The sequence below is a fragment of the Podarcis bocagei genome (assembly GCF_964188305.1).
Source record: "Podarcis bocagei genome assembly, chromosome: 2".
Classification (NCBI taxonomy): domain Eukaryota; kingdom Metazoa; phylum Chordata; class Lepidosauria; order Squamata; family Lacertidae; genus Podarcis; species Podarcis bocagei.
Window position 1 is genome coordinate 46,783,656 of NC_138126.1, and position 18,923 is coordinate 46,802,578.

At 43.3% G+C, this 18,923-nt stretch overlaps 1 protein-coding gene across 1 annotated transcript; it reads left to right on the forward strand.

The window, feature by feature from the left end:
• Window positions 1-159: 159 nt before the first annotated feature.
• Window positions 160-13,137, forward strand: SEC61A1 (SEC61 translocon subunit alpha 1). The gene is made up of 12 exons (XM_081184266.1): window positions 160-212; window positions 2,096-2,163; window positions 3,017-3,082; window positions 3,188-3,266; window positions 3,866-3,997; window positions 4,133-4,242; window positions 6,024-6,177; window positions 7,204-7,364; window positions 8,291-8,488; window positions 9,647-9,838; window positions 10,552-10,628; window positions 11,554-13,137. The coding sequence occupies exons 1-12, from the start codon at window positions 206-208 to the stop codon at window positions 11,738-11,740; spliced, it is 1,431 nt and encodes a 476-aa protein (XP_081040392.1). The 5' UTR covers window positions 160-205; the 3' UTR covers window positions 11,741-13,137.
• Window positions 13,138-18,923: the final 5,786 nt, after the last annotated feature.

Below are 18,923 nucleotides of genomic sequence, written 5' to 3' on the forward strand. Positions count from 1 at the left end.
GAAAGAGGAGGAAGTCTCTACTGCGCCTGCGTGGATATGCCTGCCTGTTAGCGCGCGGGCGAGGTGCGGGAGGAGGGGGCGGTGCGTGGCAGGAAGCGGAAGGAGGCCGGGAAGGCTCAAGTAACTGACGTGTCTCTCCGAGAAAGGCGCCTGGAGTCTGCGCTCCTGCTTGGTCCTTCCCTTTTCCGCGTCGAGAGCACCCAAGATGGGGAGTGAGTATCGGCGTCGCTGTTTGAGGGAGGGAAGGCGGAGAGCCGGTCCTGCCGCAGACGCCGCCGTCGTGGCGGGCGAGAAGCGGAGGGCGCCCGCGTAGAGCGGGGGCGCGAGGGGCGAGGCGGCTGCAGGGAGGTCGAAGCGCTTCCGTCAGGGGCAGGGAGACGAAATGGCGGCTGGGGAGGGAGGCTGGTGGTGGTGGAGGAGGACGACTCCCCTCGAAACGGGGAAGGAACGGGAGGCCGCAGGATGCCCCCGGCTGAGGAGTCAACGGCAGGTGCGGGAACTGTCAGCTTCGTTACGGGGGATCAGTTGCCCGTTACATGCCTCTGCCCTGCCAGGACTGCGCTGGGGGGCCGGCCCTCACCCGGCACTGTTTAGACGCGGAGGCTTACGTGGCCGCCCCTTAAAACGATCCACGTTCGCTGTCTTATATTTTTATTTACAACACAGCGCCGGCCTGGAATGCCAAATTCGGCGTTGTCCCTCCACCCCGATGAGGGATCCTCACCCCCCGCCCCGCCCTCCAGATGAGGAAAGCGCCAGCCCCCCTAAGGTCGCAGAGTGCGCCCGAGGTGCGGCTTAAATGGGTGGCTGTTTGTTTAACACCCAGGGGGACTCTTCTATACATATATAGATAGATATGAGAAGCTAGTAAGTATTTTATATGGGAAGCTAAGAATCAGCTAAAAAATTGACACAATGCAGTCTGGATTATGGAAGCACTTTGTCCTTTTCATTGCAGTACCACCCTGTAAACACAAATTTTCTGAGTGGCTTAGAATAATAATGTTGCATTAAAATGAAAAAGCTCAGGGGTTGCATAACCATAACGTTTCAAGTACAATGTAATGCTCTTTATTGGGAGGGAAACTCTCTCAGATATTGTTTACAATATGCAGAAATCATTCTTCTTTTACACACGTATCTAATTGTGACCCTTGTGTGAAGATAACTCTTTCCTTCTCTTTTTGCCTCATGCTTCCCAGTACAAACATGTTTTTCATGCTGTGTGCCATTTAAGTGTAAAGAGGGCACAATGACCCACAGTGGAAGCCACAGTGGGCTGCTCCTGCTATCTGTTTGCATTCCTTCAAAATAACTGTGGCTGTAATATGATGATGGCCAATTTCTTGCCACATCACTACTATGGGAAATGTGTTTTCCATTGTACTGTGCTTTCCACTTGATAGTGTGATGGGGTGGCCACTAAGGTGGGTTGTGTGTTTGGGGGGCATTCCTTTTATTTGAACTTTAAATTTGGTTTTACACTGATGGCATTAACACCTTTCATTCTCTTAGCACACTATTGAAATATGTGAGTTTGGGCAGTCTTTTCATGGAAGTACAAGGCAATTCTAATTTCTTAGATTTTCATCTGTGCTACTATTGAATAGCCTTTCCTTATTATCTGGCAGCTTCTTTTATACTGCTCCTCTTAGTTCTGCTTCTAGGAAAAGACAAAACCAAAATTTGATAACATGCCTAGTAAACATGCATTTTAAAAAATGGCACTGTTGGGTTGCTTGCATGGTAGTTTTAATACATTTGAAGTTTCAAAGTGATGCTAACACCAGCAGTGATTATAGTGAAAGTAGCCTTTCAGTTTGGAAATAAGATTCTGAAAGTATAGCCACCTCAATGCATAGGATCTCCATTGCAGTGCGAGTGGGAAATAGGCTTGTGCCAGTCCTGAGCCTTTGCTCAGACAGGGAATGAAGGTTCACTGTGATTTACTCAGGGTTATCATATAGGTTAGTGGCTGGGCAAGGTTTAAATTTGGGACTTCTAGGTTCAAGCCTAACGCCCTGGCTCTTAAATTGACTGCTAAGGACCTTGTGAAATCCATATATCTGTTCTCTTTTCATACCTTTTTTCACAGTTAAATTTCTTGAAGTAATCAAGCCCTTCTGTGTTATCTTACCTGAGATCCAAAAGCCAGAAAGAAAGGTAAGTATCCTTAAATCAATATTTGCAGGAGTTACTGCTAAGAAGAGAGTTTGCTTATATTATATTTTATTCTACTTTTCAGACAAATATTGTCTCTCAAAACAGCTTGCATAGTTAAAATGACAGAAAGATACTTCTTTAAGGCTTTATAACAGAAAATGCACTTGAATGAAGGAGAAAGGTACGGAAAGGAGATCAGTTTGACAGTGTAAAAACAAGTTAGTGAGTTGTAAGCTGGCATTTATAGCCAGTCTGATCTCCCCTTACTGTTGGGTTGAGGTGCTGCAACTAACTCACCAGCCCTTGTTCCACTGACCAATGACAGAGGCTCTCCAATTCCAAGGCATTTGGAGCTGAGCTCTTAGGGAAGAGGGAGGTAGGCAACCTCTGCTGCTGCTCTTCCCCTGACTGACGGATGGGGCCAAGCTGATCTTCCCCCTTGCTGTGATGCTATTTATGGAAAGCAGGGGGTTGAACCTTCAGTTCGCCCCTTGTTCTGCTGTCCAGTGTTAAGAAAGCTGTATATGTTGAATACAGTTAGATTGCTAAATGTTGCCATATGTTACCTTGTACATTTGTGCAGGCATGTCGGTAACTTAAGCACATGTGTTGGATTCCCAGCTAAGGGATTGTACAACATATGTACAAGAGTACAACATTAGTGATTCTATGCTCAAATGTTACCAAACAGCTGGAAAATAAATTTATATTCATCTGAAGTCCTGGTTATGTTTTCTTTTGCCATGGTACCGTTTCTCCACCTTGTTTTCAGTGAACCTAAGGCTTGTATTTTAACAAATTCTTCTAGCCCCAAATACATGGTGGTACTAATTTCTTTTATTTCCTTCTGTAGATCCAGTTTAAAGAAAAAGTACTATGGACAGCTATCACCCTCTTCATATTTTTGGTTTGTTGCCAGGTATGCATATTACATTATTTCAAACTTTCCTTTAAATTTAAAGTTTAAACCAAATCCAGGGAGCTAAGCCTGTGTTAATGTAATTGTCTTCTCTTGGATATTCAGATTCCCCTGTTTGGTATTATGTCATCAGACTCGGCAGATCCATTCTATTGGATGAGAGTAATTTTGGCTTCAAACAGAGGTAAGAATGTCTCACTTAGCAAATGGCACTTCTCTCTGCTGTGAAATTTTATACTAAGTAGCAAAACCGAGTGGATCCTACCACTGACAAGCATTTTGAGGTGCCACTGACTTCATTGTTAGAGAACTGAGCAACTACCTAACTTGCCCGTTGAAAACTATGAAACATCAATGTGCATAACTGACTGAACCATGGCCTGGATATTGAAATTGGAAAATGGAATTTTGGCTCATCTCCATGACCATGTTGATGCTATAGTTTAAAAATGGGAATATGTAAATGTGATAGTGCTCAGAACATTTCAAGTGGCTTTGACATAATTCATACATGTTTTTCAGTAGTCCTTCCTCACCTATGTTCCAGAATTATTGTATTGTCATTGTGTTGCTGATTGGGGTCTGGGTTGCTGACCATGATACAGAAGAATGATGAATCATTTGGAAAGGAGTGGAGCTTCAATTATGATCCAAATGCTTTCCCCTCCACAGTGCACATCTTTGGCCCTCTCTACATGTGCAGTGACTAGCTGGGAGGGTTGGCAGGAAAACTGTTTTTTCCCCTTACCGTTTATCTGTCATTCTGATTTCCACATCCAACAGGCACACTGATGGAGCTGGGCATTTCTCCCATTGTCACCTCTGGTCTCATCATGCAGTTGCTGGCTGGTGCCAAAATAATTGAAGTTGGGGATACGCCAAAAGACAGAGCTCTGTTCAATGGGGCACAGAAATGTAAGTATCAGGAGACATTACAGAGCTTGCCATCTGGATTGGCTTAATGCCTTATGTAGATACTGATGAATTGTATCCTCTCGGGTAATTGGAGACTAGGTTAATTCAGTCTTTTCTTGTGGATTCATTCCTCAGTGTTCGGCATGATTATCACCATTGGCCAATCTATCGTTTATGTAATGACGGGGATGTATGGAGACCCATCAGAGATGGGAGCTGGAATCTGTCTGCTGATTACCATTCAGGTAATTTATTTATTTTTTGTATTGGACTACTCATTGATTGGACCTAGGAGATCTGTGGTTCAGTTGAGCTTCTACAGACACCATCATTTTAAAGTTAAGCACACTGCTTTATCTCCTACTTGTCCTCGCAGTATATATTAATTGAATCTAGAATGCATTTGCCAGTCATCCTGACACTTCATTATTAGGCATGGCTAAAAAAATAAAATGTAAAGGACCCCTGAACGGTTAAATTCAGTCAAAGGCGACTATGGGGTGCAGCGCTCATCTCTCTTCAGGACAAGGGAGCAGGCCTTTGTTCACAGACAGCTTTCTGGTTCCTGTGGCCAGCATGACTAAACCGCTTCTGGCACAACAAAACACTGTGACGGAAGTCAGAGCACACAGAAACACCGTTTATCTTCCTGCCACAGTGGTACCTATTTATCTACTTACACTGGTGTGCTTTTGAACTGCTAGGTTAGTAGAAACAGGGACAGAGCAACGGGAGCTCACTCCATTGTGTGGATTTGAACCACTGACCTTTCAATCAGCAAGCCCAAGAGGCTCAGTGGTTTAGACCACAGTGCCATCTGCGTCCCTCTTATTAGGCATGGTATTCTTTATAGAAGCCTTGCATCTCTAGATATATTGAGTGCGTAGTTAGCTTCTAGGTTCCTCGTAAATCTTATGGATAAATTTATAGGGAAGATTTTAATGTTTGATGTTTTATCAGTTTTTTATTATTAGTATTCTGTTGGTAGCCACCCAGCATGGCTGGGGAAACCCAGCCAAATGAGCGGGGTATAAATAATAAATTATTATTACTATTATAGAAGACCAGCTGTTAGCCATGACGTCTAGGAATGGAAATCTCCCAGAGCTGGTTGCTAGAATCTAGGAACAAATGGAGGATGACTTAACGGCATCCTACTTCAGAGTGATTCCTTGCTACGTATGTTGACCAGTCTTGCCAAAAATAGGATATCTGAACTGTACTAACATTTGGCTTGACACAATGTAAGAATTTACATGCCATATTGATCTTCAGAGTAACAGTTCAATTCACCTTCTGTATGCTGGTTTGTAGACTATGGGTTGTTACAGTATTTACTTTGGAACATTAGTACATCTCTTCTGTTTATGGCCAAAGAGCTTTTAAGCATTGGGTTCACTATAAATAATTTAGACCTGTGTTGCTGCTTTTGTGCACCTGGGCCATCAAAGTCATATTGTGTGAGCTGAGCCAGTGTAGCTCAAGGGATGGTGGTGTATGTGGTCTAGGAATAATAATAGGAAAACAGGGATTCAGTATCTGCACAGCTGTTGCTTTATTGCTGGGAAGAGAAACCCCTTGAGATGCTGTTGAACTCCTCCTATCTTCCCCAGCCAGCCAGTGGTCCAATATAGTGGAAGTTGTAGTCCCAAAAACATTGATGGCCAAACTTACTTAAAAGGTGTAAAAGTTGCATTGTACAATCAATTTTCCCTGCCTCCCCCCGAAAATCCTTAGCTGCAGCTAAGTTAGGAACAGCTTAGAAAGTTGGGTTTACATGATGCTTTTTATTTACCTCACGTACAAAGGAACTTCAGTTCATATATCTCTGACTTGTGCACTTATGCTTTCAGTAATAACCATGTCAAAAAGTATAAATCAAAGATTAAAACAGGTAATTGTCATGTGTGCTGCATAAGCAGACATTTACAGAAAGCACTGACACTTTTAATTCCGCAGCCCCTCTATTAAAGTGATCAGGTATGGTTGTGGTGACGCTGGAAAATAATTCATGTTTGTTTTGCAGCTTTTTGTGGCTGGATTGATCGTTCTTCTCTTGGATGAACTTCTGCAAAAGGGGTATGGTCTTGGTTCTGGCATTTCCCTCTTCATTGCCACTAACATCTGTGAGACTATTGTCTGGAAGGCATTCAGCCCAACCACAGTAAACACTGGCCGAGGTAACCTCACACATGCGTGTTCTTTGTTTCACTGGAAGCATATCAGTTCCTCAGTTAAGTGACTCGGTGCCCCTGTGGATTGGATCAAAAGTTGGGTATTCTTTGGGAAAATGTTTAAAAACCTAAACACATACAAATGCACACCAGTACAATAAGGGCGTCAGTATTCCTCCGAAGCCACAAAATGTTGAGTGTCAATTGGAAAAGAGATGGAAGACTTGAGAGTGGGGAGTGAACTGGTTTGCCTGAACCATTAACAATTAACAGTATCTTGACTGGCTGGCTGGAACCCTGAGCAGGATTGCTTCTTTTTGGAGGTGAGGATGTTCATTTTATTGGAGGTCTCACTTCTCCGAAGAATTGACTGACTGGGGAAGCTACTTTACTATTTCTCACTTGCGGTTTTTTGGTACCCTTCCTGCATTAAATCCAGGGACCTTTACTTAGGCGCTTTTTTTGCTATGCAATAAATTGAATATAAAGAAGAGTTCATTCTTTCCTTTGTAAACTCAAGTTTTAAGATGACTGCTTCAGTGAGTTTCATTTTTGTGTGTGATGTTAATGCATGGTTAGAGGGGGTAATGTAGCTCTGTAAGCAATGATTGTTAGTAGCTGCAAGTAAGAACGTTTAGTCCCTCCTGGGACTGCCTGGGCTGTTAGATCAATTTGGAGGGGGCTTTCTCAGTGATTGTACTCAGTCTCTGGCATTCTCCCCATTATATCATTGATGCAACTGGACTAGGCTATGGAAGACAGTCTTTTTCCCCTCAGACCTTTTAGTGATCTGCTAACCTGCTCTGGAGGTTATGATTGCTTTCCTGTGGTATATTCTGGTTTTTAACTGCATTTTGTGTGTTTGTTGGCTTAATTGCATTGTAAACTATTCTAGGACCACACTGGTGAAAAGCAGATTATAACCTTTTAAAATAAATTATTACAAGTTTTATACAATTGGTTCAAAAGTCAAACTAATAAATGTCAAATTATCTGCAACTAAGCATCTCTCTGTCACTCTCTCACTTTAAGGCATGGAATTTGAAGGAGCCATCATTGCCCTGTTCCACCTGCTGGCTACTCGCACAGATAAAGTCAGAGCTCTCAGGGAAGCCTTTTACCGTCAGAACCTCCCCAACCTCATGAACCTGATTGCCACCATATTCGTCTTTGCAGTTGTCATCTACTTCCAGGCAAGTAGAATTATGGAATGTTACTTAATTATAATCAAGATGACAACAATAGCTGCTTGCTAACAGAGTGCTTGTTACAACATTTGTGACTGGATCCTAAGTATTGTTCAAAATGTTTCTGAGTTTAAACTCTGTTTCTACCAGTTTCCAAGGCCTAATTTTTTAAAGCCATCAGTGGCTTTCATCCACGTTATCTTTTGGCCCTTGTTTCTCATAAGTTCATCCAAACTAATTCTTGTGAGACCCTTTCTTTATGGCCTTTGACATCCTCTTAATCATTTGCAACTTTATCCAAGCTATAAATATTGTAATGGGATTTACCCATTCTCTCCCTTTTTTTTCTGTACTGTTTTAGATTGCTAGTTCCTTAGGGGAGCAGCCTGTTGCGTACCTAAATTTGGAAAGCCCTACCTACTTAGGCTAATAGCACTCTATAAATAACACCAAAGCATGCTATGGCCACAGCAAGTGTATTCATATTGGCCTTAATGCCTTAATAGACCCTCCTACGCAAAGTGTTTCTCTTTGCTTCTAAAAAGCATTCTGCTCCCAAATTATCTCTCCCCCCCCCTCCCAGTTATAAATCAATCATATACTGGGGGGAAGGGAAAGGGCTGCACTATTAATGGAGATTTGATGTTCCTGCATAACATTCTCTTTTAAAAACAACCCTAATGACACTGGGAAGTGTGAATGATGCTGGATGGTATCACATAACTTCCATGCAAACAAATCAGAACAATTGCTCAGTAAGCAGCAATCTTTAACCACTGTGTAAATTTTGTGCAAGCAAGTCAGGGTGGAATATTGAAACCGGTAATCCAGAAGAGCTCCAAGATTACTGAAGGTTTTTAGGTTCTCTTCAAGTGCACTGTTACTAAGAAGTGTTTGTTTCTGTATTTAACACTCACTTTTGCAACCTGCAGGGTTTCAGAGTGGATCTCCCTATAAAATCTGCCCGCTACCGTGGCCAGTATAACACTTACCCAATCAAACTCTTCTACACCTCCAATATTCCCATCATCCTTCAATCTGCGCTGGTGTCCAATTTATATGTGATCTCCCAGATGCTCTCCGCTCGTTTCAGTGGCAACTTACTGGTCAGCCTGCTGGGCACTTGGTCGGTAAGTATCCGCTTGATAAGATCTGTCCTGGATCTTGCAGCTTTAAACATAAAACCTGCTTTTTATTCAGGCTTGTACAGCAACTCCGTACAAAGTATAAATAATGAGCTGAATTGGGGTGATTCAGGGGTTTTTGCAGTGACTATGGGGCAGGTTGGGCTAGTCCTGGAGCAATGCCCCTTTCCCAAGATGACCCATTAAAAAAAGGGCAACCCAGAAGAACAAACTACTCACAAAAGCCAAACTCAGTGTCGCCATGTTTCCAAAATTAAAACAGAATCCACTAAAACACCATATAAAGAAGATGCTGAGATAGGCTCAGGGGATAGGTGTAGGAACAGAACTGAGCTTTATTATATTCACACCTAATGCTCCCAGTCAAGGGCTAACAGCAGGGAGGTCATGCTAGGAAATACCTGTTCGGCAGGATAAATCACCTTTGTAGAGGCTAACTTGTTGCCAACTTTCATGCTGCAATGCGAAAGCACAATCCAATTTTGGCTGGCTTTATTTCTTAATGCAAGTCAATGGGATTTCCATGAATGAGTATTTTCTAGAGCTGGGGTGGGCTGGGCTGGATGAAATCAGGTTAACACATTGACCCCACAAATCAGATTGGGGGTCCATGCACAGCCCTAGTTTTTTTAGCACGAAGGTGCTCGCAGGAAAACTCAGACTGCAATTTTATACACATCTGAAAGTAAATTATTCTATATATCTTTTTTTATACCCCACCTCGAGGCAGCTCGAGGTAAAAACAAGAATCACTAAAAACATAGGAAAAAAGCATCATTAAAAACAATTAAACCTGTATAGAATTCAAACTATAAATGAGTATAAAACTATAAATCGCACTGAACCCCATGGAACAATAGGCAAGCATAGGATTGTGTTGTGAGTGATGAACGTGTAAGGTTTGTTTTAGGAGCCAAGTGGCTTTCATACCATGCCTTGCTGGCTTTTTGTGTCCTTGCCAGCTCCTATATTTAGCACTTGTCTTGCAGTAGCTATAATAGAGTTTCTCAACACACACATGAAGAAACTTATGCAGGTTTACGGTTGCTATATTTGAATTCTGTGGGCATAAAAGTGACCTCTGGTGGCTGAATAATACCTGTCCACTTAAGGCACAATCCAAACTGTCCACTTTCATTGCAGGATACTTCGTCTGGTGGTCCTGCCCGTTCATACCCCGTCGGTGGTCTCTGTTATTACCTGTCACCTCCGGAGTCATTTACTTCCGTTCTGGAAGATCCTGTCCATGCAGTTGTTTACATTGTGTTCATGTTGGGTTCCTGTGCTTTCTTTTCTAAAACTTGGATTGAAGTGTCTGGCTCTTCTGCCAAAGATGTAAGTAAATAACATTGACCCCACAGCTCTGGATGCTTCTCTCCTCCCTCTTGAAAAACCATAATGCTTCCCTTGCTTTGTCATTTAGCAGAAAGTGCAGTTAGTTCTGTGTCTAGCATTCTATTGTCACTAAATATATTTTTGGAAGGATCAGATCTGACTAAGGAGAATAGGATACTAGGAAGCATTTTTAGTTTTAAAACATGACTCCATGATACCTTCCTCTTGCTCAAAATGTCACTCCCTGGCTAAGCTGTTCATCTTCCTAAGCTAAGTCTGGTATCTTTCAAGGTTGTCTGTTTAACAAAAGAGGGAACAGCCATGAGCTTGCCTTGAAAAAATGGGTTTAGACCCACAAAAGCTCATGCTGCAATATATTAAGTCCTTAACATGGAGATGATTCTTTCATGTTTCAGCTTGTGAATGTTCATAGTTCATTTCCTATTGCAAACCATTCTCTTGAGGTTACCTGAAAAGATGGTCTGCTTTCCATGGGCAGATAATGAGACATGCCTCTCATCAACTTTTATATCTTTTTAGTTTGGTTTCCAGAAATATTTATAATATTGCTACATCAGAGGTCCAGCCTTGCCATTTTTAATAGTCCTTAAATGAGGAGCATTGAAATCTCTTGTTTCTCATTTATAGGCAGTTCACCTTACAAACTGACTGTAAAAAGATCTAAGCTTCTTTTCTCTGTTTGGCCAATGCAGGTTGCTAAACAACTGAAAGAGCAGCAGATGGTTATGAGGGGTCATAGAGAAACCTCTATGGTTCATGAACTCAACAGGTGAGTTACAAACATGCAGAGATTCATTATGATTATAATGCTATATTCAGTCAATAATAATAATAAATTTATTTATACCCCGGCCATCTGGCTGGGTTTCCTCAGCCACTCTGGGTGGCTCCCAGCAGAATTAATGATAATAATAAAAAGTGGTAAAACATCAGACATTAAAAACTTCCCTGAATAGGGCTGCCTTCAGATGTCTTCTAAAAGTCAGATAGTTGTTTATTTCCTTGACATCTGATGGGAGGGCATTCCACAGGGCAGCCACTACTGAGAAGGCCGTCTGCCTTGTTCTCTGTAACCTCACTTCTCACTATGACGGAACCACCAGAAGGCCCTCGGTGCTGGACCTCAGTGTCTGGGCTGAATTATGGGGGTGGAGACGCTCCTTCAGGTTTACTGGAGTGAGGCCATTATGCTTCTAATGCTCTTGCAGTGTTGTAGTTTTGTTTTTTTAAAAGGTTTTTTTTGCATGCCATCAAGATCCTAGCTATATAAGAGCCTCTGTTAATTCCTGAGAATACCCAATTTCATTTTTGTTTCTAGCCTCATTGTTTGCTGACTTTAATGAACACTATCCTTTTGTAGTGATCCTGAGGCTACAGAAAGTCAGTGTTTACCTTCATAGTTTTCTTACTGCTTCAGACAGCATTACTGTGACACAAGTGCAAAATATAAGCAATGGGTCATATTTGAAGGGCCTCCTTAAGTCACATACCTAAAAGATGTATGGGGGGGGGGGGTTGACCCAAGCAGTCTTAATATTTGTTGCAGTTTGATGCATAGTTATTTTCCCCTGTGTCTTAACTATCTAGACCTACAAAACATTTTTTTCCACTGACTTGCTGTTAGCTGTGCCTGAAGATGCTAGTAATGTCTCTTAATATCTAATTTCTTTTCTTCCCATTGTGTCTCTTGTCAGATACATTCCTACAGCAGCTGCATTTGGTGGCCTCTGCATTGGTGCTCTCTCTGTGCTGGCAGACTTCCTTGGGGCAATTGGATCAGGCACAGGAATCTTGTTGGCTGTTACTATCATTTACCAGTACTTTGAAATCTTTGTAAAGGAGCAGAGCGAAGTTGGCAGCATGGGAGCGCTTCTCTTCTAAATGCATTGTCCCATGGACCCTAGGGGAGTATGAAGAGTGTTCTAGGATTTTAAAAAAAAAATCAGGTGAAAAAGATTAACAGCGGCATAGTAACATGGGCACACTGCATTAATAGGAACACTTATTTTAATGTTTTCCAAAGCACATTCCTTTGGTTCAGACTTTGTTAATATTCAGTTAATGTTTTATAAATCGCTGGAAAATGTGCAAAAAAAAAAAAAACTTTTTAGAAAAGAAGGGGTTTTTTTTGTTAATTATTGCTGGAAGCAACTTCTAAAATCTGGTTTAGTTTTGGTTATTTACTATTCTCTGCCTCTCCCTCTCCCCTGGTCCTATCCCAGGATTTCTCGAGCTTTTCCAACTGCAGTTTTAAAGTGGCACAATTGAATGACATCCAATGGTGTTGGCTCACTTGTGCAGTGGACTTCATTCTTTCCATGTGGAACATCCCTTTCCCTACTCCCCATGCACTCCCAAAATTGGGTCCAGGAGGACTGCTGGGAGAAGGGGAAGTCATGTCTATCTGTGTGATGTTGGATTTCTCCCTATCTCTTTGGTAGCGAGAGAGATCTTTCCCACCCATCATCCCAGTACCTATCTATTACTTGTCACCAGTACATTTCTTCACTCTTCCTCCAGGGTACTACAAATTTTGGGACTGCCGGATATCTCGTCAGGTACTCTGGGTCTTGTGCTTCAGTACAGACTGTTGGCTTCTGACTGTTGCCTCACTTTTGCAGGTGATACGTTCTTTCTGTCAGTACAAAACTCATATCAGGCCTGCTTCATGGGAAGAAATAATCAAGCCTCAGAATTGTACATTGAACAAACACAGACCTTTTATGAGTAATTCCACACAGAAAGCCTGACATTTCCAAGATGGATGTTGTCTGTATTCTTATATCCTGAGAAGAACAGTGTGCTACAGTATTCTTCCTGGAGGTTACCAAACTCTTAAAAGTTCTTATCTGCCATCACGTTAAATAAGTTCTGTCCTAGCAGCTATGAGTGCTACAGTCATCCTGCTTGCTGAAGAATACACAAAAGCTGCTGCTTATAAAACTTGCATATCGCTCCAGAACATTTTTTACCAACTTTTTTTCTGGAACTCTGACTGCAAATCATGCACGTTGATGCCAGCCTTAGAAATACCTTCCCTATCTCTCACGAACCTAGCTGGAGAGCAGTGATGGCATTTCTCTGAAGGCCTAATGGCTTTTGCTTATTTCCAGGACAACTCCTACCAAATAGGAGAAGTAGCCATAACGTCTTTAAGGAGTTTTGCCCCATCTTTAAAATTCCTTAAAAACTCAACTTCTGTTAGGATATATTGGTGGTTGTAAGGTGTTTTGTGTGTATTGTATAGGACCAAATAAAAACACTTGGTATAAAAGGAAGCCTGCAAATAAATTTTCCCTTTGTCAAGGTGATACTTGCCTTGCTCCCACTTGAAAAGGGATAGGGCTGAAAGATTCTCTTCTACTGCCAGTCCGTATCTGTCTGCCTAGATTTCTTAACTGGCATTTAAAATATGACTGTTTCTACCTTGACAAAGGCCATCTTCCCCAGACAAGAACAAGCAGGCACCAGAGTTCTTGGCCTCTGAGCCATACCATTCAACCAGTGTTCATTTGACAGAACAGCCTTGCTAACAGTGTGGAGGAGAGTACTCAAATGTACTGTAAATATGCTGCGGGCAGTTCAAAGCAGCTGGTGGCTATTACAAGGGCAGGTGTGGGTTCAGATTTGTAGGTGCCGAAGCAAGAGTTTTTCAATGACTGCAATTGAACTAGAATCCTCCTATTTCAGCCTGGATATACTTTGGACAATTGATCCTTAAAAAATAAGTTAATAACACACTTCTGTGCATCATGCTTTCTGTGACCGGAGTCGTCATGGTTGTTTTGATAGGTACAGCCTGAATGAGGGACTTGAATTAAGAGTTTAAGAGGAAGTGCTTGCTCAAGGTGCTCTTGAAAATGAGGTGATGCTTTGGTTTCTCTGTGAAAATGGCCACACCAGTTTTCATTCCAATATCTCCAAGGCAAATACTGCATTTTTCCTTTTTGCCCCCTCCCCATTTTGAAAAGGTTGAACTTTAAAACAGATCATAACATGCATAAAGGTGCAAACCATGTTTTATAGTGATCTCTCCAGTTTTGCCTGCTGGTGCAATTGTGCTATGGGCTTCATCTTTCCTACCCCCCTTGAAAAATGAGACTTGGCATTCCTTGTAATTTTTACAACACTGTGTTGTATCCAACAGTGTTACTCAACTGATGGTGTGATTTCTGTCAATGGAATGGGGAGGGAAGCTATTTTCAGCAGTTCCATCTCCACAGATCTACTGCACAGGGTTGGAAGATGCCTCAGAACAAGTGTGGTTGCAGACAGATGAAGAATTGCTGAAAAATGTTTCTCTCCCTGTTCCGCTGACATACGCCTTAACCATCAGCTGTGAGATATTGCCCTCATATTTCAGCTTGAGTGGATCAAGTTTAAGAGTAAGTGGCTTGCTAGCCTCATGTATTACATTGTGAAGGTGACATTTGAGTCAGCTTGAGTCAAGAAGTCTCATGAGCTCAGTAGGTCTTGCTTCCAAATACGGTTGCTTGGAGCTCGGAACGCCTTGGCTCATGAACAAATCTGCTCCCGAACAATCAAAACTTGGAAGTGAGTGTTCCGGTTTTTGAACGAATTTCGGAAGCCAAACTTCTGTGGCTTCTAATTGGCTGCAGGAGCTTCCTGCAGCCAATCAGAAGCCGCACTTTGGTTTCCAAACGTTTTGGAAGTTGAATGGACTTCCAGAACAGATTGTGTTCAACTTCCAAGGTACGACTGTAATTGGGCATAGGGTTGCCATCAAGGCCTGTACCTGTTCTGCCTTCCATCATTTCCCAAATGGGTCAAGGGGTCAAGCTGGGCTTTATCCTTAAAACACAAAATATCCAATGCATTCATTAATTTTTCATTCTAAAATTGCTCCAAGGCTTCAGACAAGGATCTTTCCCTAGGGCTACCCGCATGCAATCATTGATTGCTTATTTAATTTCTATACCACTTAATATATTAAATAATATTTTTAAAGTTGTGTGGAAAAAACTGAAGCAACAACAGAACTTAACACACTACTGTATTACAAAAACACTACATGTAGAAATGTTACATTAGCACAAAGTTACTGATATATAAATATCAGTTCATTTCCTTCTGACACACCTCTCTGCTTCTGGGTTCTCACTCAGGGTTCAACAAATTCTCACAATGGGAAGAGATCTTTGAAACAGCAGACATCAATAATAATAATAATAATAATAAATTTTATTTATATCCCGCCCTCCCCAGCCGAAGCCGGGCTCAGGGCGGCTAACAACAATAAAACAGTACAAAAGTACAACATAAACAACATTCTAAAATCATTCATTATAAAAATTAATTAATTCAAGCCACTGGCAACCATTGGGCCAGAGCTCTGCGAAGATTGCCGAGGGAGGGAGTCAGGCTGTGCCCTAGCCAAAGGCCTGGTGGAACAGCTCTGTCTTGCAGGCCCTGCGGAAAGATGTCAAGTCCCGCAAGGCCCTGGTCTCTTGTGATAGAGCGTTCCACCAGATCGGAGCCACAGCCGAAAAAGCCCTGGCTCTAGTTGGGCCAGCCTAACCTCTCTGAGGCCTGGGACCTTCAAGATGTTTTTATTTGAAGACCGTAGGTTTCTCTGTGGGGCATACCAGGAGAGGCGGTCCCGTAGGTACGAGGGTCCTAGGCCGTATAGGGCTTTAAAGGTTAAAACCAGCACCTTAAACCTGATCCTGTACTCCACCGGGAGCCAGTGCAGCTGGTATAGCACCGGGTGAATGTGATCTCGCAGCGAAGACCTCGTAAGGAGTCTCGCTGCAGCATTCTGCACCCGCTGGAGTTTCTGGGTCAGTCTCAAGGGCAGCCCCACGTAGAGCGAGTTACAATAATCCAGTCTGGAGGTGACCGTCGCGTGGATCACAGTGGCTAGGTCAGGGCGAGAGAGGTAAGGAGCCAACTGCTTAGCTTGGCGGAGATGGAAAAATGCCGCCTTTGTTATAGCTGCAATCTGCGCCTCCATGGAAAGGGAGGTGTCGAAGATTACACCCAAACTCTTAACGGACGGTGCTGGCACTAATTGCACCCCCACAAGAGATGGGAGTTGCCCCCCCAATCCCATATCGCCCCGTCCCAGCCACAGGACCTCTGTCTTCGAAGGATTTAGCTTCAACCGGCTCCCACGTAACCATCCAGCCACAGCTTCCAAACATCTGGTCAGTGTGTCTGGGGCCGAGTCAGGATGGCCATCCATCAACAGATAGAGTTGGGTGTCATCGGCATACTGATGACAACCCAGCCCAAAACTCCGAACAAGCTGGGCGAGGGGGCGCATAAAGATGTTGAAAAGCATCGGGGAGAGTATCGCACCCTGAGGTACTCCACACACCAAGGAGTGGCGCGATGACAATTCCCCCCCAAGCGCCACCCTCTGTCCCCGACCAGAGAGAAACGAGCGCAGCCATTGAAGGACTGTGCCCTGGATCCCCACGTCGGCAAGGCGGTGGTCCAGAAGTTCGTGATCGACCATGTCGAAAGCTGCTGATAGATCTAGAAGAATCAGCAGCCCCGACCCGCCTCGATCCAGCTGTCTACGAAGGTCATCTGTTAGGGCGACCAGAGCCGTCTCGGTCCCATGACCAGCGCGGAAGCCGGACTGGAATGGATCCTGAGCCGATCTTCACACTCACCTAGTCTGACTTGACTTGCAGGCCCAAGGTGGATGCTGCTTTCTCAGGCTGCCCACAACTATGTCCCTTTCAGCTACACCCAGTTCCAGGTACAGCAGGTTTGTTGAGTTTTCCAGCAAGTCCAGAGGATGGGGAAAGAGCCCTCCTCCGCTCTCAGTTCTTTCTCCACCCTTTGTCCTGTCTGCCACCTCCAGCTGTTTTACTCTCCAATGCCAGGGTTTGCTTTACTTGTGCTCTACCGCTGAGCTCCAGGCGCTTCTCCATCTCCATACAAGTGATAGTTTTGCACTGTTTTCCTTCTCACTTTGAAAATGGGTTTAAATGGACCTGTAATCATTTTGAAAACGGGCCTGAAAACGTAAGTTCTCTTCTGTGCTTGGAGAAGAATAAAATTAGAAGATAATGCCTGAAATGGACCCCATGCCTCCTAACATTGTGCATGGAGTTAAATAAAGAATAGCTTTAGAGCAGGGATGCCTGATTCACAGTCCTCCAAATATTGGACTACAGACACCCATCATCATTTACCATGCTAGCTCAGGCTGATAGAAGTTGTCGTTAAGAGCATCTGGAGGGACCCAGGTAAGCCAACGACACTTGAAATACTGTGAACAGTTCTGGTTACCTTTCCTCGAAAAGGACAACCAAACTGATCAAGGGAATGGAGCAACTTTCCTATAAAGGAAGGTCACAACATTTTAGTTTAGAGAAAAGGTAAATAAACATGATAGAGATGTATAAAACCATGCACAGTATGAAAAAGAAAAAACTGGTCTAAACCACAGAGCCTAGGGCTTGCCGATTGGAAGGTCGGCGGTTTGAATCCCCGTGATGGGGTGAGCTCCCGTTGCCCGGTCCCTGCTGCCAACCTAGCAGTTCGGAAGCATGTCAAAGTGCAAGTAGATACAGTGGTACCTCGGGTTACAGACACTTCAGGTTACAGACTCCGCTAACCCAGAAATAGTACCTCGGGTTAAGAACTTTGCTTCAGGATGAGAACAGAAATCATGCGGCGGCAGCGGGAGGCCCCATCAGCTAAAGTGGTTAAGAACAGTTTCAAGTTAAGAACAGACCTCCAGAATGAATTAAGTTCTTAACCCGAAGTACCACTGTAAATAGGTACCGCTTCGGTGGGAAGGTAAACGACGTTTCCGTGCGCTGCTCTGCTTCGCCAGAAGCGGCTTAGTCATGCTGGCCACATGACCCGGAAGCTGTCTGCAGACAAACGCTGGCTCCTTTGCCTATAGAGCGAGATGAGTGCCGCAACCCCAGAGTTGTCCGCGACTGGACCTAGCGGTCAGGGTTACCTTTACCTTTACCTGTTTCTCATAATACTGGAATTTGCAACCATCCAAGGAAGCTGAAAATTGCAAACTATAGAATTATTTCCCACAAGACATAATGCATAGCACCCAAGGCTGGCCAAGTTATTTTGGCACCTGAGACTGAACATTCCATAAACACCTCCCTGGCAGTTTCCTCTATTACTACAAAACAGAATAGGAACCCCCAGCTTTTAACATGTTTCCTGCCTAAAGAAGGCTGGAGTTTGCTGCCCAGGCTCATATTGCAAGCCACCTCATAATGGCGGTAGAGAGAGGGAAGGCAAGCAGCTTTCAAGTAGGGACCTTTTTGCCAAGAGCTTGGGAAACGGGAGAGTCTAGCTAACAAAGACATCCTTGAAAAGGAACATTCAAATTGCAACACATGAGTATCCACTAGAGGATGCTGTTTTATTGCAGTTTTAAGTTCCTTGATGCTAATAACAAGTAAGCCAAATAGATCTATGCTGCTGCCAGTACATATATTTGCCGTCAGTAGGGAAGTAAGAAATAGGGAATAATTTGAAAATTGCCTCATGCTGCCTTGGTGATCATACAGTATTAAGTCTCGTGGATTGCTATCCTGCCAGCTTCCTAAACACCCTATTTGAACTGAAAGCACTGTATCCTGTCTTAATAGTTCTGTGTCTGCAGTTTCTAACTTCCGTGTTGGATCCATTAGTATTTTCTCTTGAAAAGAAACCTATAGTTGTTGTTTGTTAACCTCCCTGACTTTTTTTCACCCTTGTGTAAATGCAAAACGTGTGTAGAACATGTTCAAGAGCAGCAAAAGTAACTCTGTAACCCTAGCTGGTACACTGCATTACATTTGGGGTCTTTAGCTAATTTGGTGCTAACATCATCTCTACCCTCAATCCTATTTTGCTAGAAATCCTATTTTGCTAGAAATCCTATTTTGCGCGCTCTCTCTCTCCTCTGTCACACTTCATGTATGCTTCTTCATATCAGCAGGGTTAGGGTACAGAAATCCCACTGTGACCAGCTATTGCCAAAACGCTCTCATCGTTGGTATTTGAATTGGAAAGATCAAGGAGTTTTCTGACAATGGGGACTATTATGCAGAGTGTCTCTGAATATGCG